Here is a 14,507-nt window from a genome sequence, read left to right as displayed (position 1 = left end):
CTTCCTATCTTCATCCTTCTTCTTACCTGAAATTCAGGCACAATGGCTGGAGACCAGGCAGCCACTTTGGACCATGAGGAGACCTTGAGGGTAGAAACGGAAAGTTAGAAGGAGCCTGGATTGCTGGTCACCAGGCTTCTAGGAAGGCAGTCCTGTATCACCCACCTCGGGGTTCTTTCCCACGAGAGATAAACACACCTCTAATTTCTTTAAACCATTGTTATTTGGGTTTTCTGTTTCATGTAAGCAAACCTAATCTTACCTGTCCCCATTTTGCAGATGACAAAAAACAAGGCTCAGATGGGAGATGTTCACAGAACTAGCAGGCTCTGAGCCAGGATTAGAACCCAGGTCTCGATGGCTCCCCTGTTGTTGATTCTACCAAACTCTTAGCCACCCACAATAAGAGGATCCCTCCCTCCCAGGCCACCTGCGGACAAGCTGTTTGGCATGACCAGGGCTGTAGGGGCAGAGGGAAGGAACGTGTAATCCCTGAAGGCTTCACAGAGGAGGTGGCATTTGAGTTGACTCTGACGGCACAAGAGGTTAATAATAATGGAACCATTCAACCAGCCCTTCAGACAAAAAGGGAAGTACCCCATGCCAGACTGTGGCCCTGAACAAGGTTCGGCACTGGGCCTGGCTGCAGCGCGAGGGCATGTCCCGGGGGTCCCCAAGACCACCCCCGGGTCCAGTGACTCGCCAGGAGGAGTCACGGAACTCAGCGTACAGTCTAGCCTCCATCTGCGATCTATAACAGCAAAGGGTCCAAAGCCAATCAGCAAAGCTCCCGGAGTGGAGTCCGGAGGAAGGGAGACGCGAGCCGCCAGCGGTCCTGTCCCTGCGGGGTCACACGGAGGCACGTAATTCCTCCAGCAGCGAATTGTGAGAACACAGGTGAGAGATGCTCAGTAGAGACTCAGTGCCCAAGGGTTGCTGGGGGCTGGTCACGTGGGCACCTCTGCCTGGCATGTACGAAAGTTCCCGACCCCAGAAGGAGAGCAGGTGTCCCACAGAAGCCACCCTGTTTGTATCAGTGCTTCAGGCACGGTGAGCGGCTCTTATCAGGGGACAGCAGGAACCCTCTGGACATCCGGGTCCCCAGGCGCCAGCCGAGGGCCAGGCTTGCAAACAGGCCCTCCCAAGGACAGCGGTCCCAGACCTGCTGTCATAATGTCTGCACAGGGAATCACACTTTTCTTCCCATCCTCTTTTCGAAGTGACCCAGGAAATGTTTTTTGTGCCTTAGGCTCAGATTTGCTGAGAAAAATCTAGTTTACCATGGAGATCACTTCAACGAGGTGGTTAGAAAAGAAGCTGGAATTATGCAAGAAGCGAGGGCGGGTTCCCAGAGTCCTGAGGCGTGAGACCCCGGCAGCAGGCCTGGCCTCGGGGCCTGAGCCGGTCACTGACCCAAGGTCCAGCCCAGTCAAGCGCGTCCCGGAAATGAGCCTGTTTCTCTTCAATGAATGAAGATGCGGGACTTCATCTGGATCACTGAGCTTTTGCCGTGTGACAAACTGCCCCCAAAGCTGGTGGCTTAGAATGACAAACTTGTATTATTTCTCACAGTTCTGTGGGACAGCGATTTGGGTTGGGCTCAGCTTAGCGATCCTTCTGACGTTGCCCGGCAGACGCACGAGGCTGCAGCCAGGTGGCGGCCGGGACCACCGGCCTCTCTCCTCGTGGCCTCCCCTCCTCCAGCGTGGCAGCCCGGGCTGCTTCTCATGGGGACCACAAGGCTTCTTAAGGCCTAGCCTCAAAAGTCATGTAATGTCACTTCTGCCACATTCTGGTGGTGAGAGAAAGACACAGCCCCATCCAGATTCAAGAGGAGGAGAGACAGGCTCCACCTCCTGGTGGGAAGGGTGACTGTCACAGTGCAAAGAGGTGTGGGTACAGGGAGGGGTGGAAATTGCAGGCAACCTTTGCAGCAAACACACTATCTTCCTGGTGTTCCTTTCATTCATTCATTCATTCGCTGCACACTTGAACATCCTCCACGTCCCCCAAATTTACCAGACATGGGGACACAGTGGTGACCTTGTCCTCGTGGGGCCTCCAGATGGGTGAATGACCATTTATTTTATAGCTATTTCTTGACACCATCCTTTTTTTCCACAAAGGATTTGAATCAACCTATCAGAAAAATACAAGAAATAAAACTGTGAATTCTAACCAAAGAAGAAAATTAAAACCAAAAAGGGAAAGAAAACAGCGTTCATTGAGCACCTACCATGTCCCAAGAGTCTTGCACAGTATCTCCCTCCATTTTCCATAACTCTGAGGTAAAGATTATTATTCCCTTTCAAATGTAAACAGACCGAGGCAGATAAGTGACTTGCCCACGTGCACACAAGTCCTGAGTAGCAGAGCAGAGAGTCGCAGAGCTGAGACTCACACAGCTGAGTCTGGCCCCAAAGTCCATACGCTAGAACAGAACAGCTGTCAAGGAGCTTCAGATTTGACTATGAGTTTCCTAGCAGCCTCGGGGAAAAGGGAAACTGAACATATTCCCCAATTAGTCACCAGACAAGAAAAAGACAGACGTCTCATCGAGGGGAAGCAAAACACTTCCTAGCAACGAATTAATTTTTCTTTTCTTAAAGGAGAGTTGATAAAAGAGGGCGTGTGGGGTGGACTCTACAGGGCCCAGCCTGGACTGTCCAAGCTGAGTGACCCTTCAGCTTATACGTGGGGCAGTGGCTGAGTAAATGCCCGCTGTTTCCCAGAGAAGGCTCTGTCCTCCAGTGACCCCTGTGTGTGCGTGTGTGTGTGTGTGTGTGTGTGTGTTTCCCTCTGTCTCATGTCTTTCCCTTTTTAACCCCTGCTCATCCCTCTGTTCATCTCTTTGCCTCTGTCCCCACCCTGCTCACACCCAAAATGCAAAGAGTCCCCGCCACTCGAAACTGCCGATTTTTAGGAAGTACTGCTGTGTCAAGGGCCTGCGCACAGCCCCAGGCGACAGACAGGACTTCCTCCCCACAAGGGCTGGGCGGGGTGAGCGGGAAGGGGCCTGTCGTAGCCGAGGTGACACATCCCTGCCTGGCCAGCCGAGCAGCCGCTGGGTCAACGGGCAACAGGAGCACGGGCTACCCTTCCCCGGGGCTTCAGGATGGACTTGTGCCACCCAGGTAAGCACCTGGGCCAAACCCTCTGGGGCTCAGTTTCCTGTTCTGTAGAATGGGGATGACTGTGCTTGCCCCGCAGGATCCTGGGAGGAATCGAGGTGCATGGGTGGGAAATGCAGAAGCATGCAGCAACGTTTACAAACTCGGGCCGGGAGCCACGCTGCGTTCCGGGGGCTGGGGGTACAGCGAGCGGAGCAGGCGCCGTCCACGCTCTCACGAGCTTACCCTCCAGAGGGGAGACAGCCCATGAACTATTGGTGTGACGTGTCTGCTGGTGACAGCAGGGCGATGAGCAGTAAAGTATATTAGGAGGGTGGCAGAGGCCTCAAGAGGAGACGCCACTTGAGCAGAGACCTGAAGGGGCCGGGGGGCGTCCATGTGGGTTTCTGGGGCAAGACTATTCCAGCAGGAGGAGGAGCCAGCTCAAAGGCCCCGAGGCGGGACTGAGAAAGGTTGCCTGTGTTGAAGATGATGATGTTGGTGACGAGGATGTCTGTCTGGGTGGTACAAGGGCCCTGAAGCCCCGTTTGGCTTTGGGGGGGTGAGGTGGCCTTTGAGGAGGCTGAGGACACTGCCTGCAGCCCGTACAGGAGGCCAGGAATGAGCAGCAGGGGACCACGGCTGAGCTCCCCCACCCCCAGGAAGCAGGACAATGGGTGTGGAGGGAAGACGGAAGGGGGCTGTACGGTTGGGATAGGAGAGAACGGGGCAGCACAAGTTTCTGTGAGCAGACAGAGGACGACAGGCCAGGTCTCTGTGCCCTGCATCCCAGAATGTTCCGGCACTGCCTGGAATTCCAGAAGACAAGGGCTGCCGGGAGCTGTCCAGGTCCCCAGGCGCAGGTGACGTCGGGCCTGTTAGCAACAGCGCCCTTTCTGCACACAACACCTATCCCAGAGCAGCCTGAGCCAGCGCCCTGGGCCTCCCCTCGCCCCGCAGGCTCTGGGGACACAGTTAGAGGACCACCGATCCATTTCCACAGCCCTGTTGACAGAGGGAACAAGGGAGCCAGAAGACGAAGCAGTCCTGCAGACTCCACGTCCAGTGCTCTCTCCCCGAGCCCCTGCTTCTCCTCCAGGCTTTTGGGGGCAGGTGGCTCATAGCCTGCTCAGGCTCAGGGAACACGTCCTAAGTGACAGCTATGAGGCAAAAGACCCGACGAGGAGCAGTGGCTGGCTCGAGGCTGCTCAGCAGATGGGGGAAGAGATGCGACAGTGAGAAGTAATCTCCCACCCTCCCCCCACACTGCCGGTCCTCCACCATGATGAGCTCGTTCTCTGGGGTCTTCACATAAGTAGGTCCTTAGGAACTGGGGCGGTTGCCCCTGTGATGCAAATGAGGGCACCGAGGCTCAGAGACGTGAGCTGGGGCAGTAAATGGCAGAATAGGGACAAGCACTTGGGAGGAGAGCGCCTGGGTCAGCTGGCTGTAGGAGGGCAGGAGTACGAGGTCCAAGGGGGCCAGAAACAGAGTGTCTGCTTTGCTCAGGCTGGCCCTGGGAGGACGTGGAGGCAGTGGGGTCAATGCAGACAGTCTGCTGGGAGATCTGACGTCTCCACTGATTGGTTCTTCTATTCATTCATTCATTCGTTCATTCATTCATTCTATACACAGTCCTCTGGTGTGCAGGCCCTGTGCTGTGCGAGCTGGGGACAGCCCTGGGGGAGCTGCTAGTCCGGGATGCGAGGCAGGAGGAGACAGATTCTGCAGAACAACGCCCCCGGGCAGACGTGCGAATGGACACATGCCTAGGGCACGAGAGGAAGCAACTCTCTCCGCCCAGGCAGGGGATATGTGGGAAGACTTCCTGGAGGAGGCAGAGGGAGGGAAGGAAGGTCACTCTTCTGTTACCCAGACTGGATCTTAATAGAAGCTCCTCTACAGCCTGGTGAATTCCCCTCTCTGAGCTCAGATCCATCATGTGTCTGTGGGTACCATCACCGAGCCTGACCTGAGGAAGTGGGCAATGAGTGGGGGCTTAGAGACAGCCAGATCTGGCTCAGGTCCCAGCTCGGCACCAACCTGCTGCAGTCATGACGGGCTGCTTCTTTCTGTAGGTCTCAGTTTCTCCACCTGTACAACAGACAGGATGGTAGCAAAGAGCACCCCAGGGCTGCCTCCCCTCCTCCGGGCGTGGGTGTCTGTGACAACCAGAGGCAGGTCAGGCTCCCTCTGCCCAGGCCTGCAGGGAAGATGAGAGGTGCAGGCAACAACGCTCCGACGTGACCAAAGACAACCCCGGGCTGGCGCCTGAAGATGAGCACAGTTAAAAATAGAGGCAGCTCAGCTGGGCGGAGGAAGCCGCACGATGCACCCGCAGGGCCTGGGGCGGGGCGGGGCGCAGCTCGGCCGGATTCGCCCCTCCTGCCCGGGTGCCCCTCGCCCCGACTTTGGGGGGCCTATGCCTGCAGGGCCCCAGGACAGCGCGCTCCTCCTGCCCTGGAAAGGGGAAGCCAGGCCAGCTGCCCTGGAAGCGGGGCTGCAAGCCGAGAGATTTCTAAAAATACGATGGGAAAGAGGAAGGACAAAGGGGAAGTGGGGAGGAGCTGGGGAGATGTTCGGGGTGGGCACCGGGCAGCGCGGCGGCCTGGGCACTCGGGGCGGAGGGCAGCCACGCCGGCCATGAGTCACGCGCTGACTCGAACGTGGCCTTGCGAGGTGTGGACGGCACAGAGCCAAGCGGGAGTAAACAGCTCGTGGTGGCAGTTGTCATTATCACTTCATTATTTTTTGTGTTTTACTATTATTATTACTAAAGACCCATCTCCCATGAGCCACACCAATGAAGTGGCCCCTCTGAGGCTGTGTCCTTGGCCCCTTTCCCTGAACCTCAATGTCCTCAGCTCTGAAATGGGGAGACATCCCCCCTTTTTAACAAATAGGTGAAGGGTCGAGGGCCCTCGTACACCGCGGCGCCGTCGTGGATGCAGCATCCAGGCCATCAGCCCCGCCCCGTGGGGTCAGATGCATTTGGCCAGTTGCCACCTGTTGGGGTCAGGACCTGACAAAAGGGGACAGTGGACTGAGGGGCTTCATGGAGACGCCTGTCAAACTACGCAAGGAGGTCAATGAGAAAGAAACGCAAACAGCCCCCAGTCCCCCCAGCATCCCCTCCCCTGGGAAAGCTGTTCCCACCCACGCCTGTGCCTCAGTTTCCCAGCTCCGTGCTCTTGGCGTCGTGTGCTTCCTGCACAAACAGGGAGAGGCGCTCTAACGGTGGGCATCCTTCTGCCGCTTGTCTTCATCCTCAGACACGGAGCCGTGGTCGGCGTTTCCGTTAGAACATCCAGGGTGACCGTCTGAGGTTTGGATGGTTTGTATAGCCACATGTGGCTTCAGAAGATCAAAGTCAGGGCTGGGGCCTCGGAGCCCCAGATGGCTCTGGGCATGAATCCCAGCTCCACCACCTGCCAGCTGTGTCACCTTGGGGAGGTCGCTTAACCTCTCTGAGCCTCAGATGCCTCATCTGAAGAATGAGATTAGCAATACCTTCCTCCCAGAGCTGTTGTCAGGGTCAAACGAGATCGGGGACAGGAAGAGCCTGGGGCACACAGGACCTGGCACATAGTAGGTGCTCAACCAGCACGCCTGCCCCTAGCCAGCGGCCTGGTTTTTCTGTTGAGCCATGCAGCTCCCAGAACTGCTGCAGGGGAGGGGAAGGAGGCGAGGGAGAGGACGGGGCCCGGACGGAGCACAGGAGGGCACCTGAGAGGAGAGCGAGAGGATCAGTAGGAGCTACTGGGCAGAGAGGAGGAGGAAGGGCATTCCAGACATGGGAACAGCATGTGCAAAGGCCGTGGAGAAAGAGAGCACGTGGGAGTGAAGGAAGGGCGGCCAGGAGGTCTGAAGCCTGGGGCAGGGGGTGGGCGCAGTGTGGGATGAGGACAGGGTGGGCCCGCTAAGACTTGGGGTCTTTAGCCCCAGGACAATGGGACGCCACGGGAGGCCAGATTGCAGGGGCAGAGTGGAGGCGGGGAGCCGTCGGGGGGCCTGCAGTCCATCCAGACAGAGGAGCCGGTGGTCTTAGCAAGGGTGGGGACCGTAGAAACAGAAAGATGGACAGGGCTTGGTGATGGAGGAGACGCGAGGGGTGAGAGAGAGCTGAGCATCCAGGTGGCCCCGGGCTTCTGGCCGAGGTGTCGGGGGGGCCGGTCCTGGGGCTCGGGATGGCAGGAAGGGGGCCAGGTTGCAGGGAAATTCTAGGAGTTCCATTCTGATGACAATGACAGGTGAGATGATGGCCGGTATGCAGGGGCACAGAAGGGTCTGAAGCTCAGGAAGGGGCTGGAGCCAAGGACATGAGTGTCCTCAGCCCACAAGAGGCGGGACAGCCAGGAGTTAAGGAGACCGCACAGGGAGAGGAGAAGTTGGCCTAGGACCAGCCGGGGGAACCCCCTAGCTCGACCCTTGACCATCCGCATTGTGGGTTATCCACAAACACTCGTGCCCAGCCTGGCTTCTCCGTGACCAGCAGCCCGCTGGGACGCCCACAGCCTCCACCGGGAGGGGGCCCGGGGCCAGAGACAGGCCTGCAGGACCCAGCCCAGCCAGCAGGAAAACGGCAGACGGCAAACCAGCCAAACAAGAAAGGCTGAGCATTCACCCCAAGTCAGCTGGAGGTGGCTGGGTTTTTCCGCCGTGGAGCTCAACCCCCTTCAGCCTCCCTTCCACTCCTGACAGAGGAGGGCCGGGTCCAGCCTCCAGCACTGCCTCCCTGCTTCGTCCCTGCTCGCACCTCCACGCGGATGGCCTGTCACCCCTTCCATCCCTGCCTGTCGCTAACGGCATGCAGAATCCACCTGTCCTGGGGCAGAGGCCTGGGTGTCGGCAAACCAGGGTTCTGATCCCAGCGCTGCCACGTGCCGGCTGTGTGACCCCGGGGAGGTCACTTCATCTCTTTGAGCCTCAGTGTTCTAAACTGAAAAAGACCCACTTCGAAGAGTTGTGAGGATTAACCGACATCATTTATACGGAGCTGCTGGGATGGAGTAGGTGTTTTTGAGCTTAAAGTTTAATGAGACTCTTGCTTTCTCCCCTGATGTAAGTGCCACCTCCCCCACGCCCCTGGAAACCTGGATCTCCAGACCCACAAAGCTCAGAGTTGCAGGGAGAGAAAGGAAAACCCCCAAGTGGCTCATTGGGAGGATGGTGCATGGAGCCACTCCCGCTCCTTGTCCCTGGATCCGTGTAGATGACCTCCGGGGACAGAGCACCATCTAACAGTGGTGGATTTGGGGTGTACAGCGCATCCTGGAGGATGGCGCCCCACCCACGCGGGACATCGTCTCCACACTGACACCTCAGCTGCACCCTTGGGGGGCGGCTCCATCGCTCCTTCAGGCCGGCGTCTTCTGGTGGTGAAATGTGAGAGGACCAGGGGTTCCCACGGCCAGACGCTCCTGCCACACCTCCGTTACTGTGAATGGGGTACGTGGTCTAATGCGATGTTATGCGGCGTCCGGTGCGAGGACCCTGGAAACGCTCGGGAAGCCCTGAGATAGCGGTGCTAGCCAAGACTCTGCGGGCAGGAAAGGAAACCACGTGTTCAGAACGCATGTGGGTTCCAGTCAAGATGAATCACCGGCCTTTGCAGAAGAGAAAGAGCCCAATGTAATCCAGTTGCCCCCGGGTTGTCGGCTGGTCTCAAGAAATCATGAGTCCCCGTGGCTGGCAGCTCAGGCATTGAGGTGGCAGTAGCCTGGGAAGCCTGTTGAGTGGGTCCACGCGTGGCGTCCATCCAGGCCACATGGCTACTTCGTTCATGCGGCCTTGCGCCAGCACTGGGCTGGCCAGTCAGAGGCTGGCTGATGTCACTGGCCAAGTCATCTTGTCTGCTCGGTGGCTCAGGGCCTCTCTTGTGGTGGATGCTTGCTGGGGAATGTCAGTGGGCTTTACAAAGATCTTCACACTCTGTGCCCACACCCAAAGGGCCATCGCTTGCCTCTTCCCCAGACCTCTCTGTTCCCGACCTTCCAGCCTCCCTTCTTTCCAGCCTCGGACCAAGAAGTCAAGCCATTCTCTACCGCCCACACACGTGTATATCCTTGCTTCATGTTACTTCTCTTTCCACATGGAATGGATGACCAGGTGCCCCGTGCGAAGCTCTGCCCACTGGGAGGACTTTTCACCACTGTCATTCTGCGACACGGCTGAGCAGGACTGTAGTTCAACGGCTGTCTGGTTTTTATTTGTAGCCAAACACGGAGCCACCCATCCTGGAACTGAGTTTAGGCATTTTCCTCCTTTGTCAGAAGGTTACAAGGGACCCACCCCTGCAGACACGGGGTGATCTGAGGGACCTGGTGCATCGGCAGTGGGTGACACGGGGGTCTGGGTTGTCCACGGGGCTCACTGGAGCCTTCTGGCTCTGCTCATGCCCATTCCTGGGTGAACCGCTTACAAAGGATGCTATCGGGCTCGCCTGACTTTGTGACTCGGTGGGTCAGACAGACCCATCTGGGCTGCTTGACCAGGGGAATCATGACCGCATGTACTCGCCACAGTGTTGCAGGACCCTTCCTTCTGGGGCCCCGGCCTCTTCTTCAGTCAATAGGTCCTGAGTCTGACACTGCCTCAGGTCCAGAACCCAGGCGAAGGGTCTTGGCTGTTTAAGCAGTGGCCGCCCCTTGGGAGGGGCACGTCCTCGGGTGAGGCAGCTCCATCTGGCTGAGCCGAGTTCCTGGGGAGGGACCCAGCTGGGAGCCATCAGTGGGCTACCCCACACCCCCACCAGCAGCTGAGAGAACGGGTGCCCCAGCCCTGAAGAGCCGGATGGCACATCACAGCAGCCATTAGACGAGTGTTGCACCCTCGCCGTATGTCAGATACTTGCTGGGTGTTTGACAAAATTCGGTTCCTTTAATCCTAACAACCACCCTCCAGGTAAGAATTAGGTTCATGTTTCACAGAAAAGGACACTATATTGTCCTTCAGTTTGGCTGCTGTAACAAAAACTCAGGATAATGGTGACTGAGACATTCTCAAAACTTATTTCTCTCTCGTTGAAAGTCCAAGTGGGTAGCTGGTCAAGGGGAATATGATGACTGCTCTCCACACGTTTGCCCGGGGACCCGGGTTCCTTCCATCTTGGCGCCCTGACACCCCAACACCCAGCTTCCATCTCAAAGTCTAAGATGGCTCCTCAGTCAGCAGGAGGGGGAGGAGGGAAATGGCGGGCTTGGCTTCCTCTCTGCTTTCTGGGAGAGAGAATGTCTGTCCTTGTAAAGCCTTTAAATGCATGACCAGAGGCTGGCCCCGTGGTCCAGTGCTTAAGTTCGCACATTCTGCTTTGGCGGCCCAAGTTTTCTCAGGTTCAGATCCACAGCGCAGACCTAGCACCACTCATCAGGCCATGCTGAGGCGGCGTCCCACACAGCACAACCAGAAGGACCTACGACTAGAATATACAACTATGGACTGGGGGGCTTTGGGGAGAAGAAGAAAAAAAGAAGCATGACCAGGCGCTTCCCAAAGCTAGGGCTTGAGCGTTGGGGAGGGTGTGGACAGGAGGCAGGAGGAGACACCCCAGCACGGAGGAACCACTCAGGGGAAGGTGGGGGAGTGAGACGGAGAGCGAGACGATTTGGGGCAGTGAGGAGCGGGCAGGCTGGACTGGCGGGCTCTTGTTGGATGGTGGGGAAGGCTGGCTGGAGAGGCCGGGAGACTGTGGAGGCCCCAGGACCAGGACGAGGACTCTTCCTTCCAAGTAACAGGGAGTCTCCGTGGAGATTTTGACCAGGAGAGTGTTGTGGGTGGAACAGGAACAATGGCAGGTGGAGGCAGGCCAGCTGGCCCAGGCGTGGCAATCTCTGTGGCGCCTTGCACAGGACACCAGCACACACGTGTCTCCTTTCATTCATTTCCTGGGAAGATCAAAGAGCACCGACTTTGTAACCGCCCAACACAAGGGCCCACCCTGGCTCAGCAACTCATCCCTGTGGGACCCTGGCCAGGTCACCCACCTCTCAGAGCCTCAGTGATGGGGGCAGAAATTACAAAATGTCCCCACAGATCCAGTCTCCCCATCTGACGTAGTAAGGATATCAGGACCACCGTCCTAAAGGCTCATTTCCCAGCCTCCTTTGCAGCTACATGTGGCCGTGTGACTACATCTGGCCAATGAGGCGTGAGGCAAAATGATATGCCACTTCCTGGCTATGCAAATAAGTCAGGGAATAGGGGCGGCCCCGGGGCCGAGTGGTTAAGTCCCTGCGCTCCACTTTGGTGGCCCAGGGTTTCGATAATTTGGATCCCGGGTGAGGACCTAGCATTGCTCATCAGGCCACACTGAGGCGGCATCCCACATGCCACAACTAGAAGGACCCACAACTAAAAATACACAACTGTCTACTGGGGGGCTTTGGGAGAAGGAGAAGAAGAAGATTGGCAACAGGTGTTAGCTCAGAGCCAATCTTTAAACACAGTAGTAAGTAAGCGTGATCGACACGTGATCCAGTGAAGGAGTAAATTAAAGTTCCCGGGAAGGGAGGTGCCTCCGGCAAGTATTTTGTTGGGCTGCTGGGTCTCAGGATCTTTCTAGGTGCTGGGGATGCAGCAGTGAGCGAAATAGCTGGAGTGCCTGCCTTCGTGGAGCAGAGAGGATGGTGAGAGGGACAGAAACCATCCGAGCAAACAACAGTCAGGGAGTCTGTGCCCGGAGGGAAGAAGGAACAGCGCTGGGTAGGAGGGGAGGGTGGGGGAGGGGCTGCTTTGGACAGAGTGGTCCGGGAAGGCCTCTCGGAGGAGGCGGCCTCTGAGCTGAGCCTGAGTGAAGAGGGCAAGCGAGCCCCGGTGTGTCTGGAGGGAAGAGGGCGCCGGGGAGGGGAGAGCCGGCCGGTGTGGCCGAGCCAGCGATGGAGGGGAGGGCGGCGAAGGCGCCCGTGACCAGGGGTCCTTCCCTCTCCAGACCCCACGGAGCTGAGCAGCGGGGAGGCCGAGGAGCTGCAGCGGATCAAGTGGCACCGGAAGCAGCTTCTGGAGGACATCCAGGTGGGGGCACGCTCACACTGACACAGACACGTGCTCCGGCTCGCACACACTCACACACACGCGTTCACGCTGACAAGCCACGCCCACCCGTAAGCGGACGCTCGCGCACGCTCTCACACTCCCGCTCGCTCCGGACCCCAGCCTGCTCCGAGGGTGGGGCCAGACCCAGCCCGCACCCGGCCTCAGCCCAGGCCCCCAGGAGTGTGGGGAGCAGCATTCCCAGGGGAGTCCCCCTCCCAGCTCATCCACCAGGACCCAGAGAGAGCCAGGAGAGTGGGAAGGGGAGGGGCAATGGATTGCACACTTGCTGTGTGCCAGTCCCACCTGGGGCTCCAGATCCCACGTCGCTTGGCAGGTGCTACTCCCACCTGTGTGGCGTCCATCAGGTCTCAGTCCCGCGCTGGGCCTCAGCTTCCCCCTCAGACCACTCAGTCAATGTGCCCTGATCTGCCCATTCACCAGCTTCTCAGACGTTAGCTCCTCTGATTCTCAGGAACCTTCTGAGACAGGCCCTGGCCTGTTCTGTGATGTGCCGCCCTCCGTCCTGCCCCAGGGCCTTTGCACTGCAATTCCCTCTGCCTGAGACTCTCCCAGCTCTCCTCATGGCTCCTCCTTCCCATCCGCGTGTTCTCAGCTCCAGCGCCACCTCCTCCTGGATGCTGCGCTGACTGCCCTGCTGCAGTGCCCGGGATCCCATCCCCACCTGACCCACGTGCCCCTGAGATTCCAGGGAGGGAGGAAGACACAAAATCACTCACTCAGTGTGTATTTGCTGAGCACCCACCTTGCACCAGGCTCTTTCTATGACGTTGCTCCAGGAATTTGCTGCACGGTCATTTCATTTGCCCTGTGACCACCATGAGCCCAACCCCTCTAGACTCTGAGCTCCGTGGTGTGGAGCCGGGTCTGTCCCGCCCATGGCTGTATCCACAGCCCAACAGTCAGAGCACAGCAGGTGCTCAATGAATACTTGCAAGTGAGCCCCCATTTTATTTGTGGGGAGGCCACTCAGTCACTCGGCCGAGATCTCAGGGGCTCCAGGCCCCACGCTGGCCCTGGGTCCCAGGACAAGCCGCCGGGACCACCCCCATCCCACAGACCTCAGGGGAGGTAAGGGAGGGCTGCAGTGCCTGTGACGGCTCTGGCCAGGTGCTCATGCTGCTGCCCTGCAGGAGTACGTTGGCCAAGCTGCCACGGCTGCCCGGTGGTGGTGGCTGGTGGAGTCCCGGGGTCTCCTCTGCCCCTGGGCGCCCCCTGCAGGGTCAAGGTGAAACAGGCTGGGGGAGCCGGGGAGAGCACAGGCTTGGAGCCGGACCTTAGACACACTGCTTCATCTCTCTGCGCCTCAGTGTCCTCTTCTGTAAATTCCACCGGAACTGCAAAGTCCCTGAGAAGAGGGTCTGTGCAGTCTCGTGCTCTGGGGAACCCATAGCACCGGGCACACAGTGGGCGCTGAGCCGAGTGGAGTGACAGAGTAGATGGATGGATGGAGGGAAGCCAGAGAGGAGTTGGGGCCTGATCGTAGGGTGGGAATTTGTGCCTCTTGACTAGGGAGGCAATAGGGAGCCATGGAAGGAGTTGGAACAGGGGAAGGGCAGGTGCCAAGCTGTGCTTCAGAAAGATGGCAGCCAGTGGAGGAGGACTGGTCCGTGGGCTTGGCTAGAGGGCAGGAGACTTCCCAGCTGCAGAGGGGAGAGATGGGAAGGCAGGAATAGAGTGGGGCAAGGGTGGGGACTTGGGGACTGCCTCCCCCAAGACAGGAGCTGGCAGAAGGAAGGGTGCAGACAGAGGCCATAAGTCTGGCTTGGGGTCTTGAGGATATGAGGCATCTGGGGAGGGACCTGTCAGTTGGGGGGGGGTCCCTCAGTGGCGGCTCAGGACAGAGAGGTCTGGGAGTGACGCCCAGGGTGGGAATGGTGGGGCGGTGGGGGTGGAGAGCAGGCGCGGGGTTTGTGAAATCCTTCCTGTCTGACCTCTGCCCCTGACCCTCTCTCCCCGTGGTGCCCCTGCCCCACAGAAACTGAAAGACGAGATTGCAGATGTGTTCGCCCAAATTGACTGCTTCGAGACAGCAGAGGAGAGGTGAGGGGTCTGGCCAGGGGACCCCAATGTCCCCACCGTGAATGAGCAGGGCCCACACCTGGGCCTGGCCCTGGTGACGTCAGGGGTCGGCCCTGGAGGAGGAGGTAGGGGCGGCGAGGCAGGAACAGGGCGCCCGAGACTCCCTCCCGTGGTCTGCTCTGGTCCTGGCTTCCAGACAGCCCCCTCTCCTGAGAGACAGCCCCGTCCTCACAGCCCCTCCACCCGAAGGCCCTGACCCAGCCCTGACCGATCACTGCCCAGGAGCATCCTGGGAGGGGCCGGGGAGAAGGAAAGCTGAGCCCCGAG

General features: G+C 58.5%; 1 protein-coding gene across 5 annotated transcripts in view; it reads left to right on the top strand.

Annotated features, from left to right (window-relative positions):
- Positions 1 to 2,963: 2,963 nt before the first annotated feature.
- Positions 2,964 to 14,507, top strand: part of CYTH4 (cytohesin 4) — a 30,233-nt gene continuing 18,689 nt past the window's right edge. For 2 of the 5 annotated variants that reach the window (XM_014851228.3, XM_014851227.3), the window contains exons 1-3: positions 2,964 to 3,134; positions 12,037 to 12,119; positions 14,137 to 14,201. In XM_014851228.3, coding sequence (XP_014706714.1) covers positions 3,116 to 3,134; positions 12,037 to 12,119; positions 14,137 to 14,201 — 167 coding nt within the window. In that variant the 5' untranslated portion in view covers positions 2,964 to 3,115. The remainder of the gene's footprint in view (positions 3,135 to 12,036; positions 12,120 to 14,136; positions 14,202 to 14,507) is intronic. The other 3 variants (XM_044780110.2, XM_044780108.2, XM_070506925.1) reach the window with 2 other exon arrangements.

Source organism: Equus asinus, chromosome 4 (genome assembly GCF_041296235.1).
Source record: "Equus asinus isolate D_3611 breed Donkey chromosome 4, EquAss-T2T_v2, whole genome shotgun sequence".
In the NCBI taxonomy this organism is placed as follows: domain Eukaryota; kingdom Metazoa; phylum Chordata; class Mammalia; order Perissodactyla; family Equidae; genus Equus; species Equus asinus.
This window is presented reverse-complemented; position numbering and strand designations above follow the sequence as displayed.